Raw genomic sequence first — 24,296 nt, forward strand, 5'->3', positions numbered from 1 at the left:
GCCAAACTGCGGGAGCGGGCTGCCTCCCAAGAGTGTCACCATTCCAAGTCCAAGGTGCTACTGTGACAAGGCGATGTTATACTCGGGGTCCGAGGAAGGGCAGTAATTGACAACATTACAAAAATCCGTGGCAAGAACAACTGGACTCCCCATTGAAAAGAAGTTTAGCGACGGAACAGAAAAGGGAATAAACAAAGAAACCTCCTATCATGCAGCAATGGAACTGCTCGATGCTTGTCGACCTCTTCCCTCTGCCGGCTTTGAAATAGGACCTGTCACAAATAAAGCCACAGCGAGGGTTTCAAACGTATTAAGAGTGGCCTTCAGAAGAGATCTCACTGGGTCTGTGGTTTTGTTTTTGCTATAGTTAGACTCTGAGAACTACAAACCTAGAGTAACTATGTCAGGGAATATTGCAATAGTCTTGAAAAGCAGCAATTTGTCAAAGAAATGGTAAGGGGTACCCAACTGGACTCTCTATTTTAAAACGAATAAGAAAGGTGAGAACAAATGTTGGGAGAAGCGGTCCTCACTGGGTCTCCACACTCCTGCATATCTTGCTGGCTGTGTCAAGAATACAGACCCTGCCTAGTCAGCGTGGCTCAGTGGTTGGGCATCAACCTAGGAACCAGGAGGCCACGGTTCGATTCCCGGTCAGGGCACATGCCCAGGTGGCAGGCTTGATCCCCAGTAGAGGGCATGCAGGAGGCAGCCGGTCCATGAGTCTCTCTCATCATAGATGTTTTTCTCTCTCTCTCTCTCTCACTCTCCCTTCCTCTCTGAAGTCAATACAAATATATTTTTTAAAAGAGAAGACATACACTGAGCAGATACCTGCTGATAGTAAGAAATTATTATTAAAGAAACCATCAACAAAACAACGAGAAAACCCACTGTGTGGGAAAACATATTTGCCAATGTCATATCTGATAAGGGCCTAATCTCCAAAATTTATAGGGAACTCATACAACTTAACAAAAGGAAGATAAACAATCCAATCAAAAAATGGGCAAAGGACCTAAATATACACCTTTCAAAAGAGGACATTCAGAAAGCCAAGAGACATATGAAAACATGCTCAAAGTCACTAATCATCCGAGAGATGCAAATCAAAACAACAATGAGGTACCATCTCACACCTGTCAGACTGGCTATCATCAACAAATCAACAAACGACAAGTGCTGGAGAGGATGTGGAGAAAAAGGAACACTTGTGCACTGCTGGTGGGAATGCAGACTGGTGCAGCCACTATGGAAGACAGTATGGAGTTTCCTTAAAAAACTGAAAATGGAACTCCCATTTGACCCTGTGATCCCACTTCTAGGAATATATCCCAAGAAATCAGAAACACCAATCAGAAAGGATATATGCACCCCTATGTTCATAGCAGCACAATTCACCATAGCTAAGATCTGGAAACAGCCTAAGTGCCCATCAGTAGATGAATGGATTAGAAAACTGTGGTACATCTACACGATGGAATACTATGCTGCTCTAAAAAGGAAGGAACTCTTACCATTTGCAACGTCATGGATGGAACTGGAGAGCATTATGCTAAGTGAAATAAGCCAGTCAATGAAGGAAAAATACCACATGATCTCACTCATTCATGGATAATAGAGACCATTATAAACTTTTGAACAATAATAGATACAGAGGCAGAGCTGCCTCAAACAGATTGTCAAACTGCAGCAGGAAGGCCGGGGAGGGTTGGGGGGCAGGAGGTAGGGGGGTAAGAGATCAACTAAAGGACTTGTATGCATGCATATAAGCATAACCAGTGGACATAAGACATTGGGGGATAGGGGAGGCTAGGGGACTGTCTAGGGCGGGGGGATAAAATGGACACATATGTAATACCCTTTGTAATACTTTAAGCAATAAAAAAATAAATAAATAAATAAACAAATTTGAAAAAAAAAAAAAGAAAGAAATTATTATTAATTCCTAAGGCATGACAACAGTATTATGATTGTGTTTTTAAGGAGTCCTTACCTCTGAGAAATAAATACTGAATATTTACAAATAAGGTGAAATGTCTGAAATGATGGGGCAGAGAGACGGGAGGTAAAGAGGAAACAAGAAAGGCCACGTGTTGAAATCATCGGGCGATGGGCACTCTGAGCTTCATTCAAGTCTCCTTTCTGTGTCTGAATGGGTTTCAAATTCCCATAACGCACAATTATCCCACAAAATCTCAGTGTCAGGGCCAAACCCAACCGGTAGACATTTTCCACTCTTATTACTAAGAAATATGACTTTGGCCTTAACAGGTTTGGCTCAGTGGATGGATAGAGTGTTGGCCTGTGGCCTGAAGGGTCCCTGGTTTGATTCTGGTCAAGGGCACGTACCTCAGTTACAGCTCGATCCTTGGCCCCGGCCGGGCGCATGCAGGAAGCAACCAATCCATGTCTCTCTCTCACATCAATGTTTCTCTCTCTCCCCTCCCTTCCACTCTCTCTAAACAAAATCAATGGAAAAATGTCCTCGGGTGAGGATTAACAAAAAAATACATAAAAGAGATATGACTTTGGACAAGTTACTTAATTCTGCTGAACCTCAGTTTTCTACTCTGTGCAATGGACGTGCCGGGGATGAAATGAGAAAACGTGAAGGGCCACGCTGGGCTCTGCCTGGCACAGGGCGTGCACTGGACCAAGGAGGCCTCACCCCCACGGCTAAGTCACTGCCATTGCAGACGCCAAGCAGGGGCACCTCATCTTCCCCCCTGACTTTAAATTAAAAACCTGCTTAATGCGCATGGGTTATTGGCTTAATAGTCTCCAGCAGGAGCCAAATGCATTCTGTCTTCTGTGTGATAAATAATCTGTTTCCCCCTTCGTCTACACACACACACACACACACACACACACACACACACACACTGCTAGGTGGCCCCTCTCAGGCTGGCCCTCCGTGACCCACAGGCAATCGCCCGCCCCCCACCCCCCCCAGCTGTGAATGCCCCCAAGTTCTGAACATGCTTCTCCCAGCCAGCCGGCCAGCGCCTTCCTTCCTGAGCCCAGCTGGGAGGCTGTCATGTTCTCTCCTAACCCGAGGACTGCATCACATCAGGAAACAGATGTGACACCTACGAAACCTGGAGTTTGCAGAGCCCTTGCTTTGAGAACACGTAGAAGGCAGTTTTATGTTTTCCTCCAACAGCCGCGATGGCTGGAAGGCGGCGCGTCTCTTTCCAAGGCACCGAGTCAGTACTCACACTATGAACTACGGCCCAGCACAGGGGCAAGGTTTTCCGCTCGGCAAGTGCCGCGGGGGGTCCTTCCGAGTAGCCTGGTGTCACGTTCTGCCCTCACTAGGTGTGTCAAGCTCCTGCTTTTGTGACAGTCACTGCCAGTGTGCAGGGAAGCAGAGGAAAGTGACACATCACTGGAGAAGGAAACCCCGGGCTCAGGTTCCCCTGCTGTCCCTACTGCTGGCATCTGGGCCCTGAAAAAGCAGACAGTGAAACCAAACTCAAAGAACCGTTTTGAGAATCACAGCAGATAAGATATGCAGAGACCTGGTCCGGGCTCTGGCACACATAAAGCGCTTTCTAAACATTTGTTGATATTAATATTATTATTATTATTATTATTATGACTCTTCCTGGCTGGTGATAGGTCTGATTCATCTCTGTATCCTCAGCACCTTGCAGGGTGACTGGCACATGGTTAAGTTCTTAAGGAATGTTTTAAATCCATGAGTGAATGAATGGAATGGAGACAATTAAATTTAACAAATCTATTAAAAAAGAGTCAAGTTCGCCTGGCCAATGTGGCTCGCTGGTTGAGTATCAACCTATGAATCCGGAGGTTACAGTTCGATTCCTTGTCAGGGCACATGCCCGGGTTGCGGGCTCGATCCCCAGTAGGGGGTGTGCAGAAGGCAGCCGATCCATGATTCTCTCTCTTCATTGATGTTTCTCTCTCTCTCTCTCTTCTCTCTCTCTCTCTCTCTCTCCCTCCCTCCCTCCCTCTCGCCCTCTCCCTTCCTCTCTGAAATAAAAAAAAAATGTATTTTTTTAAAAAGGAGGCAAGTTATTTTAAGTCTCAAAATGCAGTACTATTATCTAAAACATATACATTATATTATGTTATTATACATAACCATATTGTTACTGTTCACTGGGCATGCAATGCATTTCCATTCCATTCCAGCAGATGCCTTTGCACTTTTGTAACGAAGGTTCCAGAACAATGTGCACGCCTCCAGGTCTGAAAACGCCCAGAGCCTGCTTCGGAGAGGTAGCAGGTGGAGGACAGCGTGGAGACAGGCCAGACTGGGCGCAATCAGACTCATCAAAGGTGGGTGAAATGGTCCAGAGGAGGGGTACAGACAGCCTGGCGGGGGGCAGTGAGGGGAGGGGCGGCGGGCACAGGGGAGCCAGGCACACGGGACCGTTCAGGAGCCATCCTCAGTAAGGGAGGTGGTGGCTTTCAAATGCCGGGCATGAGAGGGAAAGGACTACGTGAGTCAATAATAAAGCAAAAGTGGGAGGAAATGAAGAAGTTGAAATTTGGACTCGGTGAGCCTAGCGCACCTTGGGACACCAAGTAGAGATGTCTTTTAACGAGCCTGAAACACAGAGGCGCATGGAGACGTTCAGAGCAACACTATTCACAATGGCCAAGAGGTGGAGGCAAGCCAAGTGGCCATCAAGGAGTGAATGGATACATAAAATGCGGACTATGCATACAATGGGCTATTACTCAGCCTTTCAAAAAGAAGGAAATTCTGGCACAGGCTCCAACATGCGTGAACCTTGAGAACACTGCGCTAAGTGAAAAAAGCCAGACGCAAAAAGCCACACGCTCTGTGATCCCACGTTTATGAGATAACTAGAGCAGGCAAACCCGTAAAGGCAGAAAGGAGGATGGTGGCTGCCAAGGCCTGGGTGTTGCTTGAATGGGTACGGAGTTTCAGTTTTGCAAGATGAAAGTTATGGGATCTGTTGCACAACCATGAATGTAAGTAACACTACTGAACTGTACATTTAAAACATGGTTACGATGGTGAATTTGATGTTCTGCATTTATCACAATTAATAAACATTTTCAAATTATAAGGTAAAAAAAAAGCTGGAAATATGGATCTGGAGTCATGAGCCAGGGGAGCTCAGTCCTCCAAACTGCCCGCTTGGCACCAATATTCCTTGGTCGCTCAGACCCAGTTTCTGCCTCTGAATCCGCTCTCCCTCCCCCCAGGCAGACCAATAAGAGATGTTTGTTGATAGGCCACCAACAAGGACTCATGCAGGTAAGGGTGCTCAGGTTGCCTCCTGCATGCACCCCTCCAGGATGCTGTAAGGAGGCCTTGCTCCTTCTCATCCCTGTAAGTACCTTCTGCTGCTAACACAGTTCATGTCAAAGAGCATTCTATTTTGAAGATTTTCTGAACACCCCAGGGCTAAACAGTTGTGGAAGTGGATTATTTGCCTGTACTGACAGGCCTTGGAAATTATATTATTCTAACTTACTGATCTCTATTTGTCCTTTAAGATTTCTGTCTTATGTGTTCATTCATGATCTATGAAGTGTGTGTGTGTGTGTGTGTGTGTGTGTGTATATATATATGTATGTGTGTATATATATATATGTATTTTTTTTGAGGAAGGGAGAGGGAGAGGAGATAGAAACCTCAATGATGAGAGAATCATGGATCGGCTGCCTCCTGCACACCCCCCACTGGGGATTCAGCCTGCAACCTGGGCATATGCCCTAATGGGAATCAAACTGTGACCTCCTGGTTCATTGGCTGACGCTCAACCACTCAGCCATGCTGGCAGGGCTCCATGAAGTCTTTCTTATGCTACCTTCTTACCCTGTCTGTGGCAGGTTTGATCTAGTGGGTTATAGAGTTGGCTTAGCCAAGCCCCAGAGTGAAGAAACTCAAGCCCAAGTTGCCAAATAGCCGAGAATTAAGCGCAAGTGGGCCTGGAACATGCACAAAGCCGTCTGCTGAGCGCATTGCTCTCGCTTTACTGCAGGGAGGCTGTGAAAACACATCACGTGGGTGCTGTAGGAGGCAGGCTTTATCTGATGAGAGTTTTAAAAATTCCCACGGAGAAGCCAGGCCCTGAGCGCCTTACACCCGGCAGAACTGGCCTGCCTAGAAGCGCATCGCCAGAAAGACATCACATACTGTACTGCTGACATGGCAAACAGCTAGCTATTCAGTAAGAGGAGAGGGAGGGACACACACACACACACAGAGAGAGAGAGAGAGAGAGAGAGAGAGAAAGAGAGAGAGAGTGCCTAGGTAGTTGAGTTAAGCTCATTTTATACTTAGCCCAGCACACTTGGGTCCTATGTTACCTGGTGGGAGCATAACAGTGTCTAAGGATGAGGGATGAAGGAAGCAGATGTGGAAAAGACATGGTCTATGGCAGGGGTGGGCAAACTTTTTGACTCGAGGGCCACAATGGGTTCTTAAACTGGACCGGAGGGCCGGAACAAAAGCATGGATGGAGTGTTTGTGTGAACTAATATAAATTCAAAGTAAACATCATGACATAAAAGGGTACGGTCTTTTTTTTTTTTAGTTTTATTCATTTCAAACGGGCCGGATCCGGCCCGCGGGCCGTAGTTTGCCCACGGCTGGTCTATGGGCTAATAAAGACCAGGATAGTAATCCAGGCCTTGCCATGAACCAGCCCTGTGACCCTGGACAAGCTGCTCAGCTCCCCCTGGCCCCAGTTTCTTCACCTGTACAATGGGAACAACAACCCCTACCAGCCTGAGCTTTCTAAAGAAAGACTGAGAGACCACATGCAAAGCACCCGTTCTCTGACTGCCTCATACCAGTGACCCCATACACAGAGCTGGTATATTCGCTGTCACCATGGTCATTATTCAAATACACGTGTATAAATAAGCTGGCAGCTGTTCAAGCGTCTCTGTGACCGCAGTAAGTCCTACAACTCAACACTTGCTCACAACCAGTAACAAGGCCCACATTAACAATAAATAAATAAAAGCATCGATGCCCTAACCGGTTTGGCTCAGCGGATAGAGCGTCGGCCTGCAGACTGAAAGGTCCCGGGTTCGATTCCGGTCAAGGGCATGTACGTTGGTTGCGGGCACATCCCCAGTGGGGGATGTGCAGGAGGCAGCTGATCGATGTTTCTCTCTCATCGATGTTTCTAACTCTCTATCCCTCTCCCTTCCTCTCTGTAAAAAATCAATAAAATATATTTTTTAAAAAATAAAAGCATCGAGGTGGGACACGTTTGCTCTTTCTACAACCTGATGACCTGATCTTGTCTTTTACTCAGAGTCACAGTTATCCACGTGCACCTAAGCCAACGCAGTTCATCGGCGGGATCAAGCCAAGGTCTGTCCCCCGGGATACAATGTGCAGACAGAGGCTGGAGTAGGTGAAGTGCTTTAGGTCTAATAATAGACACCACTGGTCTTTGAAAGGTTCCCAGGGTCCATGTACCATTTTAGAACCTTGCTGTGCGAATGAGGCCTCTTGCTGGGTACCCGGATTCCCTTTGTCAAGTCCATTAACAACCCGCAAAGCAAGTGGGCCAATGCGGCTGTTCCTACAGGTACAGGCCTTGCCCAGGAAGGGCGGCGGGGGAAATTGCACTCATTTGAACCACATCACAGAACATGAGAGAGAGAGGTAGACAATCATCTCTCCAAGAACAGAGGTCAGGATGCACTAGCCCCAAGCCCGCGGCACCTCCCACTCCTGAAACAGGAGATAGTGGTAAAAGGCAAAGACAGAAGGAGGTTTCTCAAACGCAGCAAGTACCCCCCCCCCCCAAGGATCTCCCCCCCCTCCCCCCCCCCGCCGAAAAAAAGATTGGGATAAGTTTTGCCCAAAAAAGTCTGCCAAGTATATATATTCATGTACTCAGATGATTGGGGGCGGGGGGAGTCCCTCACAACTTTCTGCCTGTTGGTTAGGTTAGTTGTGTGTGTTTTTTTAATATATTTTTATTGCTTTCAGAGAGGAAGGGAGAGAGAGATAGAAACATCAATGATGAGAGACAACCACTGATTGGCTGCCTCCTGCACGCCCCCTACGGTGCTCAAACCTGCAACCCGGGCGTGTGCCCTGACCAGGAATTGAACAGTGACCTCCTGGTTCACAGGTTGACGCTCAACTACTGAGCCACACCAGCTGGGCTGTTGGGTAGTGTTTTAATTGCCCCCAAGAGCATTTTTCTCAGTAAGAACACATGGAAAATTTTGACTTTGAGAGTTCAGATTCTATTAATGATCCCGGCGCATTTTTAAAATGTTTTTGCTTTCAGAGCCAAAAATAAAAGTTTTGATTTTCCTATCTGTGCATCAGTTCAAACCAGCAGAGAAAATGTGCTGAATATTACCCAAAACACCCATGGTCAGGCTGAAAGAAGGGATGGAAAATTTCCGCCCCAAAGGAGTTCCGGGGGGAAGGGGTTGGGTGGAGGAGGAAGAGGGCTGAGAGAGTATCTGCCTGTGTCTCCAACGCCACAGAGAGCGCATCTGACGTTTCACCCAGGGTGACCTCAGTGCCGCATCCTGTTATAAGTACAGTGGCTCCCCAGGGGGCAGATGCTGTTGAGAGCTGAGCTCTGGATGACATTCCAGTCCCCAAGTGCCATCTGTCATTCCGCACTGCCTATCACCTCAACTATCTTGGCTTATCTCACCCCGAGACGCCTGTTATCAGGGTCTACCCAGCATAAGGACTCTATGTGATCCTAACCTTTATTTTGCTCATGAACCTCTTTGAGAATTCAGTGAGAGCTTCCCCACAGGGTGCAGATAGCTCCATGTAATTTTAGCCCCTGACACACATGCGAGAACCTTTAGCCTCAAGTGGCACTCGATTTTTCCTGACACATTTAACATTTATAAATGCCTGTATCCCAGTTCTAAAGACTACACTCAACTTTTTATGAGTGTCCATTAGCCACCTAGTGCTTTGGTATCTTTATTTATTTTTTTTAAATATATTTTTTATTGGTTTCAGAGAGGAGGGGAGAGGGAGAGAGAGATAGAAATATCAATGATGAGAGAGAATCACTGATCGGCTGCCTCCTGAACACCCCACACTGGGGGTCAAGCCCGCAACCCGGGCATGTGCCCTGACCAGGAATGGAACTGTGACCTCCTGGTTCCTAGGTTGATGCTCAGCCACTGAGCCACACTGGCTGGGCTGCTCTGGTATCTTCAGATTTTTGTCTGTATGTGGACTCAGACACACACACACACACACACACACACACACACACACACACACACAGCTGGGCAGGAACGAAGCAGCAAAGCCAAGTTGAGAATGAAACATGCTCATTTAGCTTATTCACTCCTGACAATATGAAGTCCTTCGAGGGAGGGAAGGTGGCTTTGGCAACTGCCGTCCACACAAAGGAGCCAGGGCTGCGTTTGAATTTTCCATTCAATAAAGAGCACCATTGAATACGCCGAGCGTGCTCGACATTCTCCTGCCCACATAAGCCATTTGCTATTTAAACACTCACTGTTCCCGCACAGAGCCTGCCAACAGGTTATTTTTAACAGCTTTTGTTTAGTTTGGGTGGCTAGGGAGAACGTGGAGGGGGTATTACTTTTGACCTCTGGGTCCCTGTCCTGCAACTTCAATGTCTATGAAATAAGGAAATGAAGAACTAACCAGAACATCCAACCTAATCATTTTTATTGTAAAGGGTCGGGAGTTCTTGAGTTCATCAGGGTATCCTGAGGGAGTATCTTTTTGTTGTTGTTGTTAATCCTCACCCGAGGATATTTTCCACTGATTTTTAGAGAGAGTGGAGGGGAAGGGGAGACAGAGAGAGAGAAACATTGATGTGAGACACATCGATTGGTTGCCTCTGGTTTGCACCCGGACGGGGGCGCCAGGGATCGAGCCTGTAACTTAGGTACATGCCTTGGCCGGAATCGAACCCGGGACCCTTCAGTTCGAGGGCTGGCGCTCTAACCACTAAACCAAACCGGCTTCACTCATTTATCTTCCAGAAAAAGTCACGGCAAAGCCAAGTGGCTGATGTCCAGCTCACACTGAATCTACCTGAACTACCTACCCTGAGCTTTTCAAGTTTTCCGCAAATGTGGACAAGGCTATGGCCACAAAGATGTTCATCACCCAAACGCCCTAAAAGCAGATCCAAGGGTTTCTAGATTGACAAAAATCTTATGCAATTATCTGAAACAGTGTCCATTTTTTCAACTCTATAGGCGCCACATCTATACAAATAAAAGGGTAATATGCTAATTAGACCGGACGTCTTCCGGATGTCATTCTGGACGTCCTTCCCGATGAAGCCAGAGCCGGAGGGAAGCCAGCCAGGGTCCTGGGTGCCTGCAGGCAGCCAAGGGAAGCCAGCCCAGGTCCTGGGTGCCTGTGGGTGACCAGAGGAGGGAAGCAGCCTCAGTCCCAGGTACCTGGGGGCGGCCAGAGGAGGGAAGCCCAGGTCCCAGGTGCTGGAAGGAAGCTGGTGCCGGTAGCTGGGGGAAGGATGGCCTACTCTTGCACGAATTTTTGTGCATCAAGCCGCTAGTCAATTGGTAAAAAGCAGGTTTGCTTATGGTATGGTCTTAACTAAGTAAAAATATATACAAAGAACAAAGGCTGAAATGAAATATACCTACATTTTGGCAGCATATTCTATAGGTACCTGGATTATGAATTATTATTTAAGGTTTCTTATTATATTTTTGTTTTTCCCAACTTTACATTCTTCTAAAAGAACGGAACGAATATTCTGAAACAAATTCAGAAGCAATGTGTTGGAACCCGGAAAGCCAACCAATACATCACTTTGGGGCAATGGGCATACAAGGTGGGGTGCCTATAAACCAGATAGCCTGCTGGCTGGGTAACACCAGCACTTTCTGTGTTTTGAGAGGAGCCGCAGGAAGCGGTCTGCAGGCAAAGGAGGGCCCTGCTTGTTTAATTCAGGACTGAAGAGGCTGCTATTCTCACATCTCCTTGATGGATTCTCTCCGAGGCTGGAAATCGAGATCTAACTGCTCGTCAAAGACCTGCCTGTGTGTTTAAATAAGTTCAGCACTTCCCTGCCTCAGTTTCTACTCCTGGAAATGGAGATGATATGGCCATTAGATGACCAGGACAGTGTGTAATGATGTCCAGCATTAGACGTGGCGCCTGCTGCAAGAGACACGTAGGCAAAGCCTTGCGAGGTAGGTCCCAGCCTTGATTTTCCTGATAAGGAAACAGGCTCAGGAAACGTGTCCAAAATTCCAGTGGCAGGTCTGTGGCGGAGCCAGGATTTGAATCTCAGGGCTGTCAGGACTCCAGAGCCCACGCTTGGAGTCTTGTCCAAGGTCACCCAGGCAGTGAGCACAGCAGCGCTTCCCCGAACCGCAGGGCATGAATTATGAGCGGCTGAAAATGAATGAGCAAGACCTACCAGGCGGGCAATATGGAATCGCCAGATAAGAGCCACACGCACGCCTCCGCGCACGCTGCTAGCGCACACTGAAAGGGGCATGTGACCAGCAGGAATGGAACGGCCAAAGCCAAGTGCCCGGTTTCACAGTGTCATTAATTTTAGAAAAAGAAATTAATGAGGGAACCTTCAATATCAATGAAGTAGCGAGAGTATAATGAGTTATGCTTGCCCCACCAGGGACAGTCTTTTAATTATTTTTTCAGATGAACTGCAGTCACCCGCGTATGTGATCCATACCCGACCCAATGTCAAGTTACAATAAAAACTCATCAGGAGCAAAAGAACTCTGGGCTCCCGGGGCTCGGAAGGGGAATTTGGCTCTCTCTGGTTGCCGGCTGGTATTAGAGTGACCTTTGTTCTAAACAAACAACTGGCAGATGAAATCTGGGAATGATTCTCTTTGCATCATTAACCGGAACATGGAGGGCTCCACTGGGTTTCAATGTGAGTGATGAAGAAAACATGACACATCCATGTCTCACGTACCTGCCTCCTGACTTTGAGCGATTGCTCCAAGCGACGTGCACGCAGGAAAGACCATGTGAAGGCATGGGGGGAGCAGGCCCCCCTGTAAGCCAAGGAGAGAGGCCTCAGAGGAAACCAACTCTACCGATACCCTGAGCTTGGGCTTCCAGCCTCCAGGACTGTGAGACGTTAAAGCTACTATTTCAGCCACCCAGCCTCAGTGTGACGCTATGGAGCCCTAGCACACTCATTCAGTTCTCATGCCCAGTCATCTAGTGTATGGCCCCAGTCCCAAGCTGCCCAGGCCTTGGCACCACCTTTAAGAGGAAAATAAATGGTGGCTGAAGTGGGGCAGGAAACTTCTTCATCAAGAAACACGGGTCCATCCTAGCCGGTGTGGCTCAGTTGTTAGAGCGTCGGCCCGTGGACGAAAGGGTTGCAAGTTCAGTTCTGGTCGAGGGCACATACCTTGGTTGCAGGCTCAATCCTGTGTGGGAGGTAACCAACTGATGTGTCTCTCTCACATGGACATGTCTCTCTCTCTCACTCCTTCCCTCCCACTCGGTGTAAAAATCAATGGGGGGAAAAGGATCCTCAGGTGAGGAGAAAAGAAAGAGAGAGAGAGGGAGAGGGAGAGGGAGAGGGAGAGAGGTGGAGGGGGGGGGGGAGAGGGAGGAAGGAAGGTAGGAAGGTCAGTCGGTCGGTCCTGGCCCAGAGGTGGTAGGCTTCAGTCCATTCCCCACCCATGTGAGGTTAGTGTGCAGCAGTTTGAGGAATTAGCAAAACCTGGAAGAGGGATCACAATTTTTCAGGCGGGCCTAGAGGGCAGAACCAGAACCAGCACGTGGCCAGTTGTAAGGAGCAGATTTCTACCGCAACCCAAGGTCCATCTCCTAATGGCTCTTGTGGTTCCACCGCGGAATGACCAGCCATGCGAGGGCACGGAGCCCACAGTTCCGGAGAGGCGCGCAGAGCATGGAACACGCCAGCTGTCCCGCCTCAGAGTCTCAGCTCCGAGCTGTGCCCATCTCTCCTCAAAGCGCCAGGAATCGGGACACAAGCCCTTTCTGGAACCCTAACCTGGACTGTTAGCTCTTCTCCTTCCTGCGCCCCTCTCTCTGCCCGGCTTTGAGACACCTGCTCTCTTCCCACCTCCCTGGTTCCTGTAACGGTTACGTCCTGCGGGCCTCAGGCTGCCCTGTGGAGTGTCCTGACTTACACCTAACCCCTGGGCCACCCACCAGTCCCCTCCTCCACCCCAGCCTTGTGACAGCATCCAGACACACCTGCAAAGAACACCACTCTCAGACCTGGAGCCCGGCCCGGCAAGCTAAGTTACTGGAGGCAAATTACTCAGCCTCCCAGACCGCAGTTTACCTGTCTGCTTCATTCATAACAGCAAGAACTTTCAAAACCCATGTCCAACCACAGAGGGCATTAAATATTAAGGTATATATCCAGGAGGGAATAGTAAGGATGCAGTAATAACATCGCAGAATATTTAGTGACACAGAAATGCTCATGAAATATTAAGAGAGAAATGATCATTGCAAAGCACTACTTAATATAAACACATTTTTTTGTAGAAAAGAATATCAATGCACAAGAAAAGACTTAAGACAATCATAAAGCTAAGAGTAATTATTTTCTAATTATACTTTCTTTATACTTCCCAAGTTGTCAATGGTGTTAATACTTTTTAACTAGAAATAAAGTTGTTTTTACAATCTTTTCACACTCTCATCTTGGCCTGTTCCTCCTCAAAGATTAAAACCAAGACAAAACTAATTGATATAGAAACCTAAGAGAAGGACACAGTGATGCCTGGCAGGTGACTCAGGCGGTTGAAGCATCATCCTGTACACTAAAAGGTTGCAGGTTCGATTCCCAGTCCGGGCACATATCTAGGTTACCGGTTCAATCCCCAGTTGGGGAGTGTACAGGAGGCTACCGAACGATGTTTTTCTCTCACATCAATGTTTCTCTCTCTCTCACTCACTCTCTAAAAGTCAATAAACATATCCTTGGGTGAGGACTGAAAATAAAAAAGGACACAGTGAGTCCATGGCATTAGCTACTTATTCTTACCTACAATAAACGTGCTATGTCTTGAACTTGGAGAAACGGGGCAGCTAAGGCCCCTGGGCTAAGGGAAGGTCACTTCTTGGACTGGTAGTATGAGTGGACTCCCAAAGGGTCCACTTGGACCCCCATCGAATGGCTTCCCTGCCACTCTGCCCGCCTGTCCCTCGAGGAAGACAGTGAGCGCCACGTGTCACCCACGGGTCACGGTGTCGCCGCGCTGCGAGGCTTGGCTCCACGTTGGGCTGTAGCAAAAAGCCTGCCAGCAGAGCCGCGGCCCCATTCACTGGGCTTTGTCCCCTGCTAATGAGCTCCCTTGGCTCCCTCCCCACGCTGGAAAGCAGCAACCTCAGAGCAGAGCCAGCCAGAGAAGCCCCTTGAACGGCCCTTCGAGGAATCTAGGCGTTTGGCAGTGGCTCGGCCGAAAGAGGCCAAAGCAAATTCGCAGTCATTTCAGTGGAAAACCTCAGCCTGACTCGAGATGGGATGTGTCACCTGCCCCTGGTTGCAGCCGGGTCAGGGACATGGCCACCGACACGCAGCGGGCCCCTATCTGGTGACCCGCTCTGCGGGCAACCCAGGGCAGGTCTTGTCAGCAGGGACTCGCGTGCTCGGCCTGAGCACAGCATGGCTTGGTCCCCTTCCGTGCTGACCGCCACGGGAAAGGGCCAGCTGTGAACAGGCTGTTTGACACGTGCAGTATCTCTATTCCTTTCCATCTCCAGGCCTTCAGCATCTGACCTGATGGCTGCTGGCGGGCCTCTCTCTCTTTCCAGCTTTTCAGGAGCTGGGGCCGGAGGCACACGGCTACTCACCCCAACGCGTGCACATTTCCACCCACAGTCCCAGCGCCAGTCCCTTCAGCCTTTCCTCCTCTCTGCGGGGAGCTAAGAGGCCTTAATTCATATTGATTCCATTCAGTGGGTTCCTCTAAACACTTCCCAAAGCAAATTTAGTGGCTTCCCATTACAGCCGATAAGTGCTAACATCTCCTCATGATCACTCACACTCTTTTATGACCTGGATAGTAAATGGATGGACCAGTTATGTCCCGCATATGCTATGGCCTTAAATTGCTCCTGGAGAATCCGAACCAGGCATGGAATAAAGGGCCACCCAGGGAGGCCAGTGGTGCGCGAGGCTGGCTCTCCGCTGTTCCCTCGAAACAAAGACCCGCGAACCCAGCAGGGAGACCCTCGGAGGGTCCATCGCCATTGGTTTGGGAAGCTGGCCAGATGGACCAGGGCCACCGAGATGCCCATGCACCATGCCAACAGCAGATGCTCTCTGCCTGCTTAACTACCACAGAGGAAACGGGGTCCCAGCAGAAATCTGGCCGAAACATTCTTCCTAACAGACTCACAGCAAATCCTACAGATAAAGGCTCAGAGGCCCCTCTGCCCACACTCCGCCTCCCACACCCAAAACCAAATGCCTCCCCACCCTGAAGCTTTGCACACACCAACCAGGCCCCATCCAACGCAGGAAAAAAAAAAAACGCAGCCCCCCTTGTCATGGAAACTTCCAGAAGAGAGCGCTGAGCCCGTGGCCCTGCGCAGGAAGCCCCGAGCAGACGTGATTGAGCACAGCCATGACTTGAGGAGGTATCTGGGGAGACATTTTTCTATTTGATTCTATCATTAGAGACAAGAACTCAGCTTTTCACTCTCCGTTTCCTTCTCTGCGCTCTGATTTATCTACTTGCTGTTGTCCCTGCCAGAAAGCATCTCTCCCGGCGTCCTAGGGTAGCATCCGTCAAGTCGGAGACCAACTGTCCTGGTGGCCTCAGGAGACCAGGCTGTGGCCCATGTCCACATCCACATGAAGTGGCTTTCACTCAAGCTTTAAAAGTAACAAAACGCAGCCCTAGCCGGTTTGGCTCAGTGGATAAGAGTGTCGGCCTGTGGACTGAAGGATCCGGGTTCAGTTCCAGTCAAGGGCACATGCCCGGGCTGTGGGCTCCATCCCTAGCAGGGGGCATGCAGGAGGCAGCCGATCAATGATTCTCTCTCATCACTGATGTTTCCCTCTCTCTCTCCCTCTCCCTTCCTCTCTGAAATCAATAAAAATATATTTTAAAAATAAAATAAAAGTAACAAAATGCACATGATTTCCTTGAACCCCTCTCCCCAGCTTCAGCCACACTCATGGAAGCCCCTAGCCACATGGGGAGAGGAACAGGCCATGTCTGGCCTGAGAAGTCTCCTCCTCTACTTCGCGGTCCATGGTTAGGTCCTGACCAAGCTCACAGGTACTACCTTCCTCACCTTGAGCCCACCCGCAGAGGACTGAAACATACGCTTGTAACATATTTGTTCACCAAAAGCATCTCCTGCAGAACGGGGACCGAGAGGCCCAGAGGAAAATCAGCTTTCAGGCGTGTAACCCTCTCAGGCCCTCCTGGCTCAGAAAGCTTAGGTGGCTGGAAGCTTGGAAGATAGGAAGCCTGGTGTCAAATTCTGTTCAAATTCTATGGTAACCAACCCTCCATGTTATAATAAACTTCATGTCACAAGGCACACTGCTTTTGGGAGGCACAAAGCTCCCGCCAGCAGAGGTAACTTTTTCAAAGCTTAGCACTCGGGGACGGGATGTGTCATACAGTCCAACAGCTTGTGGGAAGCAAAACTCTACTTGGCAAACAAGGGGTGGAGATGCTAGGCAGGCCAGCCCTCACCGTACAAATGATCTTGCAACATGACCCAGGGGCAGTGACACGACCAAGGAGTTCATGCCACCTTGCCAAGAGCAGACACACCCATTTCCTATAAGAGCAAATCGCCACTGAGATATTTCTTAACCCCGTATCTGCAAATGGCTTCCATCCCTTCCAGGATAACATATCAGAAACACACACAGCGCAAAGCCATTTTTAAAAACTCACATGCACCTTATTTCTTCCGAAATACCCAGTTTCAGCACATACCCCCATTACAGAAAAAAATTACTCCAAGTCACCAACTTTCAATGATACCAAATACCAGCGAGGAGAGTCCAAGTGTACCCTGGGGCCAATGCCAGGTAGCCCCAAGTTCACAGGCACACAGAAGAGCAGGTAAATAAACACAAAACTCCGCCTGACCACGTCTCCCCTCTCGAGGTCTCTTAATGCTCAAACTCAGCACAGTGGCATCACCTGGGGAGCTTTTGAAAAATGCATTATGGCCCAAGCCGGTTTGGCTCAGTGGACAGATCATCAGCCTGCAGGCCAAAGGGTCCCGGGTTCGATCCCGGTCACAGGCACGTACCTCGGTGGCAGGCTCCTCCCTGGCTTGGGCCCTAGTCGGGGCGCGTGCAGGAGGCAACCAATTGATGTGTTTCTCTCACATCGATATTTCTCTCTGTCTTTCCCTCTCTCTCCCACTCTCTATAAAAAAATAAAAAGAAAATCAATGGAAAAATATCCTTGGGTGAGATTTTTTTTAAAAAAGCATTATGCCCAGATGGCACCCCAACCCAACTACACCAGATTTCCTGGGGTGAACCTCAGACATTAGCTCTCAAAATCCCTGTGTTTTGAAGCCAATTGTGAGAACCAGTGGCTCCGGCAAAATACAAAGTTCACGGCCCACCTTTCCTTCCTTTCTCAACACGCCCACGTTCCTAACAGCATGAACCAGAGAACCACGCCTGGCGCTGGCCAGCTCCTACCTATATAGAGCGAGGAGTCCTTCCTCCGCACGTGGTCGTCGATGTAGGAGACGCCCAGGGGCTGCACGGGGGTAGCACCGATGCCCAGGAGCACCTGGGCCCCAATGAGCAGCAGGTACATCATGTTGGTGGTGGTCCGGTTGCGGCAGATGAGGTCAGGATCGGGCCCCTGGTCGCTGGCTGTGCCATTGGCGGCGCAGACGTCGCGGCCCTCGGCGCCCCAGAGGATCTCGCCGGCCTCGTACTTGTACTGGTGGGTCAGGAACTCGGGCAAGGCGGACAGCAGCGCCCCCAGGGCCATGACGATGCCCCCGCAGCCGATGAGGCGCGGCCGGTGCCCGCGTGCCCCAAAGTAGCTGACGAAGAGGATGAGCGCCAGGTTCCCGATCTCGAAGCTGCTGGCGATCACACCCACGTCGGCGCTCTGCAGGTTGAACCTCCGCTCCAGGGTGGTCAGCACGCTCACCTGCGGGTGCCAAACAAAATCTCAGTGTCAACCCCGGTGGACACCACGGGGGAGGCCCCTTCTGGCTTCGTGGTACCCCTGCCCCTCTCGGCCCTCCCTGGAGGTTTGTCCCAGATGCAGAAAGACACCTGTGCAAGGGATTTAAACCCGAAGAGTCCAATAAGCGTTTACTCAGCATGGGAACGTTAATCACATGGTTAGAGAAGTTTTTATCACTGGCAGAGAAGGTTTTCTGGGCCCCTTTCCTTCCAGAAACGTCCTGTCTCTGCCCAGGAAGCATACTTTCCCCTACTCAGTCGCACTTCAGGGCCCTCGCATCCTATAAAAGTCAGAAGTCACGGTGCCTTCACGCTCCCAACTCGAGCCTATTTATTTACAAAGCCCATCTGGGAGGACCCAAAGGAAATAAATAAAACAAAACAAAAACCTGGGCAAGCTAGCTGAGCTCCTAGGATAAGCAGTAGCCCTCCGCTTTCTTCTAGAGATTTCCAAACGATGTAGATGTCCCTAGAGGCCGCCAGGGAATTCATTCCTGACTGTTCTATGCCCTATAGCCCCACGAAGGCCCCCCGGAAGGAATATTTTTATGCTTTCCCCCACCTCTCTATTCCTGTCCGCCTTCCATTGGTTTAACAAATATTTACTCTCTACTATTGGCCTGATAAGGCTCTAGTCACCAAAGAGAGAAAACAAGGAAGAGATGACACCTGGAATGAACATGTCGCCTAGCATGGATCTAGCCTTCCTCCAAATGTATAAGCAGCCACAAACTCCCCAAGTGCCCGGGCACATGTGCCCACATGCACACACTGTGTACACCTGTGATATCAGCACACAGGTGTTCTATTTGCTTTTATTATAAAAAAGAACTGCACACATTCAGACAGGCTCCGCTGGCCCTGAGGTTCCCCAGGCACTTAAAGTTTCAGATGGCTGGGCCCCCCCCAGTTTCGGACCAATTGGTCTGGGAGACACCTGGGCCCTGGGATGCATCAAGGAGCCCCAGGGGATTCTGTGAGCTAACACAACACATGTTCCTTGCCCAACCCTCCAGCTCTGGTCCTGGGAGCTCTGCCGAGCAGCGTTCTAACACTGACACAGCCCCCATCTGTGCCCGGTGACAGGGCAGCTGCGCACCCGTCACCTGCATTCCAAATCTGATGCCCGTTTCCATGGTGCTTGCTTTTTTAATAGAATATATATTTTTATTGACTTCAAAGAGGGAGAGGAAGAGAGAGATAGAAACATCAACGATGAGAGAGCATCATGGATTGGCTGCCTCCTGCACGCTTCCCACTGGGGATCGAGCCTGCAACCCGGGCATGTGCCCTGACAGGGAATTGAACCGTGACCTCCTGGTTCATAGGCCGAGGCCCAACCACTGAGCCACACCAGCCAGGCTCCACTGTGTGTTCTAACCCAGTCAAGGCCAGCCCTAGGTGTGTGGCTAGATTATTACTTTTCAAACACAAAGTATTGGCAATTGTCGAGAAAAGAAATGTAGCGAGTCCTGATCTCATTAAAATGGCTTTCAAATACTCCCCCAAAAGTTCTGAGAGCTCTGGGGGTTAGGGAGTAAAAACAAAGGCTTCATTCATTCAGCCTGTTCCTTTGTAATACAAGCAAGAGGATGGCCTATGAGCTCTAACCAAGGCTTATCATCAGTAATGCAGTGATGGAGGGAACCCCATGGCCTGGGAGGTGGGGGCTTCAGGGTTCACCCAGGCCTTGGTGGTGAATCCAGAGATGCCCAGAAGAGGCCGGACGCAGAAACAAGCAGGGACCCCACCTAGGCAGGTCCCCTGGGTACACGAGAGTCACCTGGATCAGTCCGGTGGGTCTGCAGCCCGGTGACCTCCACCCCGAGAGTAGAGGACAGTGAGGGTGGCAGGAAGGGTGGGCGGGTGGGCCAGGCCAGAGCGGAAGCCCAATTTCATTCCTGCCAGGAGGCTTAACGACATACATACTTGGCAGCGCGTCTGCAAACACGGCACCCGCTCGGTCTGAGCAGGTGTGCCCTGTCATGAAATATCACGCAGGTATGGACATCGACGATGACAGATAAGGGTGGAGGGGTAGGGACAGCTGTGGGCGAAAGAGAAACAGGCAGCTCTTTAGAGAGACTGACGCCGGGGCCTGGAGCTCGGCCTGCCTCCCACCTGCTCTTGGCAGGGCGACCGCAGGGGTGACAGGAAGCAGTGGGGCCTTCACCTCCTTGCCTCAGCCTCGGGGACGCCCGTGTGGATCATGTTTTATGGATCAATTAGATCTGAGGCTAATGTCCTCAGTCACTTAAAGCACGATTTTGAGAAGATGGGCTAAGTGAGTATGCAGGAGGCCACAGGACTCATTCGTGGCTTTTACGGGGCAGCGACAACCCATCAAGGAGGAGGTGGTGCTAAAGGGAACCACCATTTACTTAATGGGAAACAGAAGTGAGGGAAACAGCCTGATCACTGGAGACCAAGGAGAGGAAACTACGGGAGGAAAACAGAAGTGGAAGTGACCTTGCCCTGTGCCAAGTGAGTATGAAGTCATTATTAAAAGAATGCTTATTTCTCAGGTTTCTACTACAACAATTAGAAAGAAAAAAAGAAATGGGGGGGAGGGTTGTATCTCAAAATCTCCTAGAGCACATGATTACAAAAATACAGATTCCCCGCCTTGGCCGGTTTGGCTCAGTGGATAGAGCGTCGGCCTGCGGTCTGAAGGGCCCTGGGTTCGATTCCGGTCAAGGGCATGTACCTTGGTTGCAGGCTCCTCCCCGGCCCAGGCCCTGGTCAGGGCGCCTACAGGAGGCAACCAATCGATGTGTCTCTCTCACATCGATATTTCTCTCTGTCGTTCCCTCTCTCTTCCACTCTCCCTAAGAAATCAATGGGAAAACACCCTCGGGTGAGGATTCACAAAAATCCAGGTTCCCCGACCCTGAGATGAGGTCCGGGCGTCTGAGGTTCTACAAAGCACCGGGGGTCTCTGATGCCCATGGGGGCTGAGGACCACACCCCTGGCCCTGCAGGTCCACGTGTGTACTCAGCATCCCCCCAGAGCCGTGGTTTTCACCCTTTGGTGGCAGCAAAATCATCCGAGGCTCCCAGCCTGCAGGCTCCAGCCACAGAGTGCGGGCAGGGGCGGGTCTGGACTGGGATTAAGACCCCGAGTTCTCACAAGCTCCCAGGTGATGCCCATGTGCTCATCAGGGGCCCTGATTTGAGAACTCTGCTCCCTGACCTCCCTCTGCAACAAACCCAGGCCACGTGGGATTACAGAGCTTGGTGTTTCAATTAGATGCCCATGGACAGCACCCCCTCATTTCCAGTTCATAGCCACGCTCTCCTGAATGGGAAAGGCGGGCTGCACTGAGGGTGCCTGAAGCATGGTCAGGCCAGCGGCAGAGATGGGGGCCAGCCCAAAGGGAGACCGTCAGATAACGCTGTCACCAATGTCAGAGGGCAGGAGGCCCCAGAGGCCACGGCTCACCTTCCAAAGGGTCAGGGTTGTCCGGACGCAGTAAGAAGCCAATATCTTAGGAGCAGTACTGGAAGCTCATTGCTCCCATGAGTCCTCTCGCTTTCTTACTCTGCCTTGCTCAGCGGGGCCTGGACCTGAACTAGAATCACCTGGGAGCTATTGAAACAGAGGACTCTAATGCAGTGGTTCTCAACCTTCTGGCCCTTTAAATACAGTTCCTCATGTTGTAACCCAACCATAAAATTATTTTTGTTGCTACTTCATAACTGGAATGTTGCTACTGTTATGAATCGTCATGTAAATATCTGATATGCAGAATGGTCTTAGGCAACCCCTGTGAAAGGGTCGTTCGACCGCCAAAGGGGTCGCGGCCCACAGGTTGAGAACCGCTGCAAAATGTACCCTAGGAGACCTGGGCCGGGCATGAATGCTTTCAAAGCTCCTGCACCCAGGCAGGTGGAGGTATGTGTGCGCAGACCGTGTGCATGGACACTGCAGAGGGTGTACATGCATGGATGTTTGCAACAGTGCAACCTGGTCATATCAGTGTGGCATCAGGACAGAGGAGCCTCAAGTTCAAATGTGCCTCTGACAGACGGTGGGCACAGACGTGCATGCATGTGTTACAGTGCAACGACTTAAACACTTACGATGTATCCACGTGCACATTTTATTGCATTATTTAAAGCCTTAATTTAAAATTATTTTTAAAAGGACAAAAAAATCTAGCTTTGACAGCAATTGGCCAAGTCAAGCGTTGTGAGCCTGTTTTCACATCTGTGCGGGGTGGGACAATGTCTGAGTGAGTGCTATGCGACCACAGCTGGTCCACAGTGGGTACACCGGTGTGCATGGTCTGGGAGACTTCCGGTTCCATCCCGAGCACAATGCCTGCTCCGTGGCACACACCAGAAACCTAACTATGACAGGAGACAATGCCTGGCCTGGGGGAGTTTACAGTCTGAGGAGAACAGAAAGACCATCACAGAACAGCACAGCCTCTAATCAGGGGCATACGACAGAGTGCAGAGGGCTCCAGGGAATCAAGCATCCTGCACATGGAGAACAAAAACATGTCCGCGATACAACGCGGATGAACTGGATTATAGCAGGTTTGCAGGGGGCACAGGGGCTGCCCCAACATTCCCAGAGCAAAGATCAGAGGTGTGAGGCGGCTTGGCGGGTGGGAGGAAAGTTCAGACAGCCCCTGGGGAGGGAAGGACCTTTTGACCCCAGAGCGCTGTGAGGAGTCACCCGAGATGGAAAGGCCTTGAAGGCAGGCGGAGGGCCCGCCCTGGATTTGGAAGTCAATGGGGAGCCCAGGGAGGTTCCTGAGCAGGAGCCATCCATCAGCAGCGTTCCGCTGGCATCGCTGCCAAGCAGGGAGTGAGCAGAAACTGCCCAGGCAGCTATTTCAACAGTGCTGCTGAGAAACGGCGCCTTGGCAGGGCAATGCTGGCAGGACGTCAGAGAAGGTGTCTGTGGGAGAGAGGCCCCTAATACAACACTTCTGCTCTGGGGGGCGAGAGATGTGACAGAGCCCAGCAGGCTGCCCGGGACCTGGCGGAGCTGCAGCCTCACACCACATGCCCAGCAGCAGGGCTGTCTCAGGAAGGGGAGCAGGTGTGGGCCCAGTCCAGGAGACGTCAGCCTCAGACACGACGGTAGTCACGCAGCCCAGCCGGTGTGGCTCAGTGGTTGAGTGTCGACCTATGAACCAGGAGGTCAGGGTTCGAGTCCCAGGTTGTGGGCTCGATCCCCAGGAGGAGGCATGCAGGAGGCAGCCGATCAATGATTCTCTCTCATCATTGATGTTTCTCTCTCTCGCCTTCTCCTTTCCTCTCTGAAATCGATAAAAATATATTTAAAAAAAAAAAAAAAAAAAACTGCAGCCACACAGAGGGCCCACGGGTCTGGAACAGAGGTGGGCTCATTTTTTCTGAAAGGGGCAGAGTTAATATTTTCAGCTTCCAGACCAGCCGTGGGCAAACTACGGCCCGCGGGCCGGATTCGGCCCGTTTGAAATGAATAAAACTAAAAAAAAAAAAAAAAGACCGTACCCTTTTATGTCATGATGTTTACTCTGAATTTATATTAGTTCACACAAACACTCCATCCATGCTTTTGTTCCGGCCCTCCGGTCCAGTTTAAGAACACATTGTGGCCCTCGAGTCAAAAAGTTTGCCCACCCCTGTTCCAGACCACATGGTCCCAGTAGGAACTACTCCACACACCCCAGCACAAAGCAGCAATATACAGACGATGAGTATAGCTGGTTCCCATCAAACTTGAACCAAACACGCAGAGGGCTAGACTCGGCCCCAGGCTCTGTCAATAATAACGTGGGAAACCACGTTACCCATGCGTCCGTAATAAACACGCTGGCCATTTATAACACGCGTGTGAGGCACTCCGGTTGCTGACACGAAAACGTCATTCCAGGCACAACTTGAATGCAAGTTTGTTTTTTTTCATCCATGGAAGTAACATGTGAGCCCGTTTCAGTTTTTCTCTGATGGGCCAAGGACGTGTCTTCTTGCAGTGAAGGGGGAGGGGCTCGACCCAGGCAGCCCAGGGAGCACGGGCCCCTCCCTGCAGCCGCAGCAGCAATTTCATCCTGCGAGGCACCTTATGAGGGTTTGTTTTTCATCAGAACAGCAGCCCCTTGAGTAATTCAAGGCACAGGGGAAAGGGACACACACGACATCACTTGCGGATCCAGA

General features: G+C 50.2%; 1 protein-coding gene across 6 annotated transcripts in view; it reads right to left on the minus strand.

The window, feature by feature from the left end:
- The window catches only part of SLCO3A1 (solute carrier organic anion transporter family member 3A1), a 145,061-nt gene that overhangs the window by 89,774 nt on the left and 30,991 nt on the right, over window positions 1–24,296 (minus strand). For all 6 annotated transcript variants that reach the window (XM_036355572.1, XM_036355573.1, XM_036355570.1 and 3 more), the window contains exon 2: window positions 17,637–18,102. In XM_036355572.1, coding sequence (XP_036211465.1) covers window positions 17,637–18,102 — 466 coding nt within the window. The remainder of the gene's footprint in view (window positions 1–17,636; window positions 18,103–24,296) is intronic.

Source organism: Myotis myotis, unplaced genomic scaffold, assembly GCF_014108235.1.
Source record: "Myotis myotis isolate mMyoMyo1 unplaced genomic scaffold, mMyoMyo1.p scaffold_m19_p_23, whole genome shotgun sequence".
In the NCBI taxonomy this organism is placed as follows: domain Eukaryota; kingdom Metazoa; phylum Chordata; class Mammalia; order Chiroptera; family Vespertilionidae; genus Myotis; species Myotis myotis.